The 8,484-nt window shown below is 54.2% G+C and overlaps 1 protein-coding gene across 1 annotated transcript; it reads left to right on the top strand.

The window, feature by feature from the left end:
* Positions 1-565: 565 nt before the first annotated feature.
* hapln2 (hyaluronan and proteoglycan link protein 2) lies at positions 566-8,179 on the top strand. The gene is made up of 5 exons (XM_088904937.1): positions 566-644; positions 1,713-2,072; positions 3,566-3,682; positions 5,057-5,242; positions 7,902-8,179. Exons 1-5 carry the CDS (start codon positions 566-568, stop codon positions 8,177-8,179), a joined length of 1,020 nt encoding a protein of 339 aa, XP_088761063.1.
* The last annotated feature ends 305 nt before the right edge of the window (positions 8,180-8,484 follow it).

Below are 8,484 nucleotides of genomic sequence, written 5' to 3'. Positions count from 1 at the left end.
GCTGAGACTATAGACTGAGCGACAGGGAGAGAATCGCTCAGGAGCTTTGCTTGGGGGAAGGGGGCTCATGGAGCCCCATCTTTCGTTTCGGGCAGATGGGTGGATCTAGGACGCTCATTACGAGAAAGCAACGACGAAGAGCCTCTCACAGGAAGGCGAGCTGCTCTCGTGAAACAGCGGCAGCAGCATGTGGAGACGCAGAGCGCCCTGGGCAGCCATGTTGCTGAGTGAGATTCCCTGCGGCTCTTCGGGAAACAGCCGGACTAGGCCCCCGCAGCGCTGAGCTGCTAGTGAGCGAGTGAGCAGGAGGCCCAGGTCCCCCGAATCTTTCTGGCACTCGAACGCAGTTAGAACTGAGGTGCAATGTTTGCCTGTTTGTTTCAGAGTTGGGTTTATCAGGAGATCGTCCTACACTTGTTAGCCCCGAAGTGATCAACAGAGCTGCAGACACAGCCCAGTGTATTTTCCTTAATACGTCCAGAGGGAGGCGCTAGAGACCGGGGTGGTCGGTGACAAACGTCTGTCGTTTTACAGGGAGAAGAGAGGTGGCCGTCAGTGTCCCACAATGCACCCGGGGGTGCTGCTGACCTGGGTCGTCGCCAGTTTTGCTTGGACTTCAGCGGTGCATCACTATCACAGACCAGGTGGGTCGTCGCCCCTGCTCGTCTTTAAACCGGGCTGCTCAAGTCCTTTTATCAGGCTGAGCTTTCCAAGACCAGCGACCCTTGTGAGGATATAACCTGTTCGGACAACGAATAAGCTGCAGAGCACGCGATCTGAGGGCGTTTCCTGTCCCGTGACTTAAATCATTTCTGCGCAACACAGCGCTGATATTAGCAAATCCCGTTACCTCGTACACGCTCGTCTTCCACGTCCTTATCGGTTGTTATTTTATTTCGCTACTTTGTCTCCTGTGCAATTGTGAAACGGCTCTTGGCCAGGTCGTCATTGTGAAAGAGAACTTCTTCCCAATTGATAATTGACTTCAAGTAGTTGTTATATTTGGGTGGGGGCATTTTACGTTTCCTGTGACGCCTTAGAACGCTCTGTGCCCACCAGATACTCCACAACACAGACATACTACGGATTTCGAAGAAATACCACAACGACACGATATCCACTCGCTAGGCTTAGAATGTTTTAGAAAAACAACTTCTTCTGACCTGTGTTCAGCAAAGGCAAACTGTGCAGCACATGGGGGCTCATTTTGCGGGGGTTGGACCAGGACTGCTTTGAGACGATCTGTTGTTCCGTCTACTTATTCCGATACAAAAAGGAACAAAAAAATCACCTGAACAAGCATCAATAACAAAAAACACAACGACGAGTCATTGTTTCCTGAAAATATGCCTCACGTAAACCCTGCTCATATAAATAGCCTTACTGTACCTTCAATGCATACTCTTCAGACAGGAGACAGGCGGAGACATTATGCATCATGAGTCTTACACGACAACTTATGAGAGCAACCGAATTTAGGTGCGTTGGGAATTTAAAAACCTATTACTGTCTAAACGTTTAAGCTTTTGATGTTAGGTCCCAGTTTGCCTCCTTCATTTAACATTATAGTGTTATGGCAAAGTTTTTTTTCTCAAGCAGAGCCCCGAAAAAGCCAAGCACTGGGTGGCTAGCTGGCAAGGCATTTTGCCAGAAAGATTCGAAGAAGGAGATTGAGATTCGGCCTCGATGTACCTTTTTCTGCTCATTTCCAGCCGCTCCCAAGAAGCTGCGCTACCTGCTGGAGCCGCCGGTGTACGCGGAGGTGAGCGCCCGGCGCGGGGCGAACGCCACCCTGCCGTGCCTGCTGCGCGCCCGGCCCGCGCACTACAAGGTCAAGTGGACCAAACTGCAGCCGCACCGCCCGGGCGTGGAGGACATCATCCTCATCACCAACGGGCACGAGCAGCGCGGGTACGGCTCCCTCGGGCCCCGGGCCTCCCTGCGCCGCGCCCACACGCTCGACGCCTCCCTGCGCATCACCCACCTCGGCCTGGAGGACGACGGCAGGTACCGCTGCGAGCTGGTCAACGGGCTGGAGGACGAGAGCGTCACCCTCACCTTGAGGATAGAAGGTGGGCGAGCAGCAGCAGCCCGCGGCGTCTGAGTAACTCGAACACAAACTGCTGTAGGTCGAAGCAACATCCTGCCGGCAGAGCAGATTCCTAGTGCGTCACGAAGAAGCGGTCCCGGCTTTCAAAAACAAAAGTCAACTTCGCGCATTCGAGTTATTTCAAGAAAGAACGTCATCATGTATTATTTTATTTAAAAAAAAATGATATGATACCGCTGGCAGTAGAGCTTGGGTGACGCTTGTCCTTATGAAAGCTCACCCTGGTGAACCGACTGAGCTCTTACTGCGGGTTCTCGGTCGCTGTAGCGTAGTGGACAAGAGTTTGGTCAAGCTGCTTCCGGCTGGCCCAGCTGTTTAATTTAATGTTGGTGGGGGGGGTGTTGGACCGGCAGTCCTTTCGCCGGGGGGGCGGGGGCGTTGAGCCACGTGCTCTCCGGGTCGCGCAGGGCTACAGACGGCGCGATGAACGCCCTGGGAGCCGCTCTCTTGGGTGGAGCTTTCCTTTTCACTGCGGTTTTACTGTGCTGCAGGGCGTTTTTACTACACGGGACTCTTCAAATATCAGGGTGCCCTCTAGCAAGCACGCCTGATTAACATCGAACACAGCATTAGGATTGCATTTCCGCAATCCGCGGCAGAAAAGCTCGAGGACGGAACCGCACGAAGCCAATTTGCCGAAGTAAAATTCACCTCGGGGTGATACACATCATTACAGGTCTGAATCCCAAATATCACTGGCATGTCTTATGAGGCTGCTGTGACTGGGCTTCAGGGCTCATTGTACTGCAGGTGGAAAACAAGCCTGCACCCCAGGAAGAGCCAAGTACCTTCTGAGAACAACAGGAGCATGATGGGGAACAGCTGGAGCTGGAAGGGCATTCATAAACAAGAGCAGGAGGCACGTCTTTACACGAAGGGTGGTGGGAGTGTGGAACAACCTGCCCGGCCGTGCTGTTGAAGCTGACACCCTGGCTTCTCTCAAGAAACGTGCTGAGCAAAATAAATTCCTTGATTAGCTCGATTAAGTAGGTTAGACCAGCTGATCAGATCAATTAGCTGTTAACTCCCAAATCGGCCAGATGGGTCAGTATTGCTCCTGGGTTTCAGGGCTGTAAAAGGCAAAGGTCCCATCCACCTCACTGACCTTCCTCTTTTTCAAACTTCACCCCGCTCTTTAAGATCCGGTCAGTTGAATCTGCTGCAGGAACCCAGAGCTACGTTCAAACTACGAGCTCTGGGTGACCGGGCCTTCTCTGTCTTTGCTCCTCGCTTGTGGAACAGCTTCTCCGATCATCTCGGACCAACAGCTTCAACTGAGACCTTCAAAGAGCTTCAGGCCAGCAGGCCTGTCAACTCCCAACACCATGATTATCTGTAGCTTTCCTTCTTAGAAATGTTTTAATTCCTTGACTCCTCCTCTAGCTATGTGTACCCACTCTTCTGTTGTTCCGATTGCTGCTAACGGAGGGTGGGGCCCTCTCTTCCTCCCCCCAGGACTGGTGTTTCCCTACCAGAGTCAGGAAGGCCGCTACAGGTTCATCCTCCAGGAGGCCAGAGAGGCCTGTGAGCGACAGGACGCCAGACTGGCCACCTACCCACAGCTCTACAGAGGTGACGGGGATGGCGAGCAGGCGGGGGGGGGGGGGGGGGGGGGGGTGGGGGTTGGTGATGGGGGAGTTTTCCAGTTCCAGATGTGCTAGGGTCTGAGTTTTTAAAAACTACTGCATGCACGTTTGAGTGGGAAAAAAAACCAAATACCTACCATCTCTTAATTCCGGGCTCTGGCATCTCGTATGCTCCAGTTATTTCCTCAGCCGGCTCTCTCAAAGATTGGGGGATCCCCTGTTGGTCTGTTTCTGGACGGAAAAGAAAAAGGGGCTGTCCATTCGAACCCCTGTCCCCACTCCCCCAGCGGGATGGCCTCCGGCTCAGGCTGTGATAGGAGGTGATGTTGGGGATTGAACCAGCTGCTTCACTGACCCCACCCGGCTGTCAGTAAGGTTTATTATTCTGTCTGTCTGTCAGAAACTTAACCAGACAGGTAGTGTGTATATTAGATGTTGCCCAAGAAACTACTGTGTTACGTCATGAGATTGTTGCCCAATATAAACCAGGAGCATGAGGCGAGGGATTTTACGCCACAAGTCACAACTTGAGAGAGAGGTGCAACTTCTCACAGCACAATACAGAGATTAGCGATTTTGTAACTCAGTGTAAATAAACAGCAGGGAGCAGAACCTGTTCCAGGTTCACACTCAGTTGCTGTCACAGTAATCCACACCTGTCTGTGAAGGCAAGTAAACTGGCACAGAGACACAGTTTATTGTGCACGATGACTGGGATGTGGGATTTTGTACAGAGGGGTGTGTTACAGTAGGCGATTGCCTGACCCGCTTAAGTGTTGTTTGTCCCCACTTGGAAACTATTGAACAAGTCTAGCTCCTGCAATTTAAGAAGGGGTTAAGGTGCTTTAAGCTTGTAGGCAAAAAGCATTAGTATTATCTGTTTATTTTCTAACCACTTCTTCCAATTCAACGTCATGGGGGAGCCGGAGCCTATCCCAGCAAGCAATGGGTGCAAGGCAGGGCACATCCTGGATGAGACGCCAGTCCATCACAGGGCCGATACACAAACACACACACTCCCACCAGGGCCAGTCTTCCCAGAGTCCAGTTAACCCACTAGCATGTCTATGGACTGTGAGAGGAAACTGGAGCACCCAGAGGAAACCCGTGCAAACAGGTGGAGAACATGCGAACTCCATATAGATAGTACCTCGGGTCTGGAATTGAACCCAGAGCTCCAAGGCTACAAAGCAGCAATGATAATCACTGCTTCACTATGCCTATTATTATTATTATTATTATTATTATTATTATTATTATTATTGATTCTTCACAAATGTGGTTTGACCGATCAATGCACCCCCCGTTTGCCCACCTGCACGGAGACCAATGCAGAGTGTCGCTGTCGTGTTGTCCGCAGCCTGGACAGAGGGGCTGGACTGGTGCAACGCGGGCTGGCTGGACGACGGGACCGTCCACTATCCCATCATCCAGTCCCGGGAGCCCTGCGGGGGGCGGGCTCTGCTGCCGGGCATCCGCAGTTACGGCCCCAAGGAGCCCGCCCGGGACCGCTTCGACGCCTTCTGCTTCACGTCTCCCGCCCCAGGTCAGCCGCCCGCCGGACACGAGGCGTGGGGGGGCAGGGGGGGGGCGCCCCGTCTTGGTAATTCCGGGTCAGTCCCAGTTGCGAAGGGTTCTAACGTTGTTTTACCCCAGTTTGGAAAAATGGCCGTCTGACCTCTTCGATCAGCCTGAGGAGGGAGGGCGAGCTCTGCTTCCGAGAGGCCCCCCGGTCGGATCGTGGGCGCTGGGTATCCCACACTCCTACTGCCCCGTGCGCCAGTTCGATGGCTTTACTCCATAGAGCTTTCGTTGAATCTGTCCTGGTTTGGTCCCATTAATACAGGCAGTGAAAACAGACGGAGCAGGATAGACAGCAAAATCATCAGCGCGCAACAGCTACCGCTGGAAGGCATCTACGCCAGTCAGATAGCACTAATAATCACTGACCGTCATGAGCACCCCCGTGCACAGAGAATCTGAGCTGCCTCCATCTGGGCGTCGATTTAGACCTACTCAAGAGCAGGAGTACTACGTCATCTTTTAGTCCCACTGCTCAGTCTGGACAATTGATTGAATATTTTACTCTATTAATATATATTCTTTCTCACCATACATGTATGTCTCTTATCTGTCAACGGGTTCATGTTGTGTTAAAGGTATCGTGTGCTGCGATGTGCCCTGTACTGCTTGCAAAACAAACTTCCCCTCTGGAGCAATAAAGCAGAGCAAGTAAGCTCACAGGTGTCCCACACAAGTCGAGGAAACTCTGGCCCACGGTTTTCAGACAGTAATGCAACTGAGCAATCTGGGTCACATTCCAGAGGTGGCAGAGCGACTGTCTGGGCTGAGACTGGGGCTGCTGTTTGAGCGGGCACTACTCTTGGGTCACTAGCTAGCCCCCTCCTGCGGTGCAGAACTACGGCTGCAAAACTGGAAGGTTATTCTGGACTTGCAAGGGGCTTGAAAAGGGCTTCTTGTGCATCATGGACTTGCCTGGTTCTGTCACAGCTCTTGTTCCACGTGCCAGGTCTCTGGGGCTGGGCTGTGGGACGTAGATGGCTGGTGTAGCTGCAGCCTGACCTTTCCCTGCACAGGTCTGAGCCTTGCCAGCAGCCTCAGGGACAATGCAGCTCTTGTCTGCGGTCTCCCGAGAAAGGTCGTCTGAGGGGAGCCCCCGCTCCTCGGTCTCACACTCTGTCCGGTAATACCTCCTCCCCACCCCCCCCCCCCCCTCCCGTTCAAGGCCGTAGGACTCCAAATGTCACTGGATGTTCCAGTGGAATATTCTTCCCACGAGAGAGAGGGAGATCGCCGAGGAATCCGGACAGAGGAGCCCGCGGGGCTCGGGGGCAGGAAAATATGATTTTTTCATCCCAAGCCCCCACGCTTGCTGCCAGCCGGCCAGCGAAAGAGCCGTCGCTTCATCCCGTGATCCGAAAGATGGAGGTCCAGGAGGTTCCGGCACTGTGAGTCAGAACCAGAGCCGGGGGTGGGGGGAAGCCACAGGCATCCTGTGCCACACTGCCCCCTTGTGGCTGGTCCCCCTAGACCAGTAGCTTGGCACCGGAGGACCTATGCAGACCCACCCCCCGTGAGAGGGTCCCTGCAGTCTATCTGCTGGAGCCGGAATAAATCTGTATTTAATAAATGGCAGGGAAGTTTTTAAAAACTGGACGGCGAGGACTAGCCCTGGTGTACAAACCTTCCTGACTGTGTGGCCTGTTCTTGCCTCTCCGGATTCCCCCACCAGCAGTAACCTCAATGAGGGAGGGCTGTTTGTCACTTCTCCCTTCTAACACTTAACCAGAAGGAAAAGCTAATCTGGCTTCACATACAGAAGAGCTCACTCCTTAGACCCGTGGGAAATATAACTGCTGCTTCCCTGCTCTAACTCTGACCCTAGTCTCACTCCACGACCGGCCGATTTTACTCTGCAACTAGCCTGTGAGACTTTACAGCGAGGAATGATCTAAAAACAGCTGCGGCAGATCTGTCTGCTGCTGCTGCTGCATGCAAACGCCTGCGCTTCTATCTCTCTAGAAGGCCTCCAGGACGCACCCCCACAGTGCAAACACACAAACCGCTCAGAGAATCAGCTGCTCTGTTCCACCCCGGCCCTCATCCTGCACTGAAGAGACAGCAGGGGAAGTTCAAGCTCGCCCTGGTGTAAAAGCCTGCCCGTCCTGACCTGGCCCTGCTGGAAACAGAAAGTGGCATCCCCTCATTTTATACCGCTGTCCACAAATGGCCTTGCGCCTGCGTGGAAGAAGAGCTCTGGCGCCCGGGCAGATGCCAGGGAAAGGGGTGGCGCTGGGGGCAAGCGCAGGTGCTGTGGAGAAGCCGATCGCTGCATTCGATCCCGGACGAGTGCAGGGCGTCCTCTCAAGCCCGTGCTCGGACCTCACCCGTGTGGTGCTTTTCAGTGACGACCTGTCTGCCAGGAGGTGTAAAAAAGAATGGAAGGAGATAAGGCACGGATTTGGGGTTTCTAATTAGAGGGGGCGAGAGCTATCGAGGCACCGTGGCACTTGGAAAAGCAGCTGGCCTTGATGACAAACTGTCGGGCAGGGAAAACAGTGGCTCATCCGTGCTGAAGGGAACAGCTGGCCACGACGCTTTCCTCCGGGCGAAAATGACCTCTTAGGGTTAGGGGTTGGGGTCAGGGTCATGACCTCTCTTCTCTCCTCTCTCTCCCGATCCAGGCCGGGTATTTTACATCGAGGGGCGTCTGACCTACGCGGAGGCCGCGGAGGCCTGCGGGGCACGGGGGGCCGAGATCGCCCGAGTCGGGCACCTGTACGCGGCCTGGCGCTTCGCGGGGCTGGACCGCTGCGACGGGGGCTGGCTGGAGGACGGCAGCGTCCGCTACCCCATCTCCGCCCCGCGGGAGCGCTGCGGGGGGCTCCCAGAGCCCGGCGTTCGCAGTTTTGGCTTCCGTAACAAAACTCTGCGGGAGTACGGGGTGTACTGCTACAGGTAGCGGCGTGGGCCTGGAGGGGAGCCGAGGGAGGCAGCGGCTCAGGAGGAATCGCCACAGCTCATCGGAGGAAATCGGAGAAAACTGCGCAGCAGGCAAAGGCTTTTGTCCTGTTCGTATCGCGCAGGAGATACTGATGTCAAGGAAACAGAAAAAGATCAGAACGTGTCCGTGTGTTCGCTGGAATCAGCTAGCCTTACAGCATGCTAAACATTCTTGCTTTCCCTGCTGCTGTGCCCTCCAGACGTTCAAGGCTTCTGGTTCGCGTTGCCCGTTTGTAAGGCTTCTTCCTTCCTGCTTCCTGCTTT

The sequence above is a fragment of the Atractosteus spatula genome, chromosome 25 (genome assembly GCF_055471065.1).
Source record: "Atractosteus spatula isolate fAtrSpa1 chromosome 25, fAtrSpa1.hap1, whole genome shotgun sequence".
NCBI classification, from domain to species: domain Eukaryota; kingdom Metazoa; phylum Chordata; class Actinopteri; order Semionotiformes; family Lepisosteidae; genus Atractosteus; species Atractosteus spatula.
This window is presented reverse-complemented; position numbering and strand designations above follow the sequence as displayed.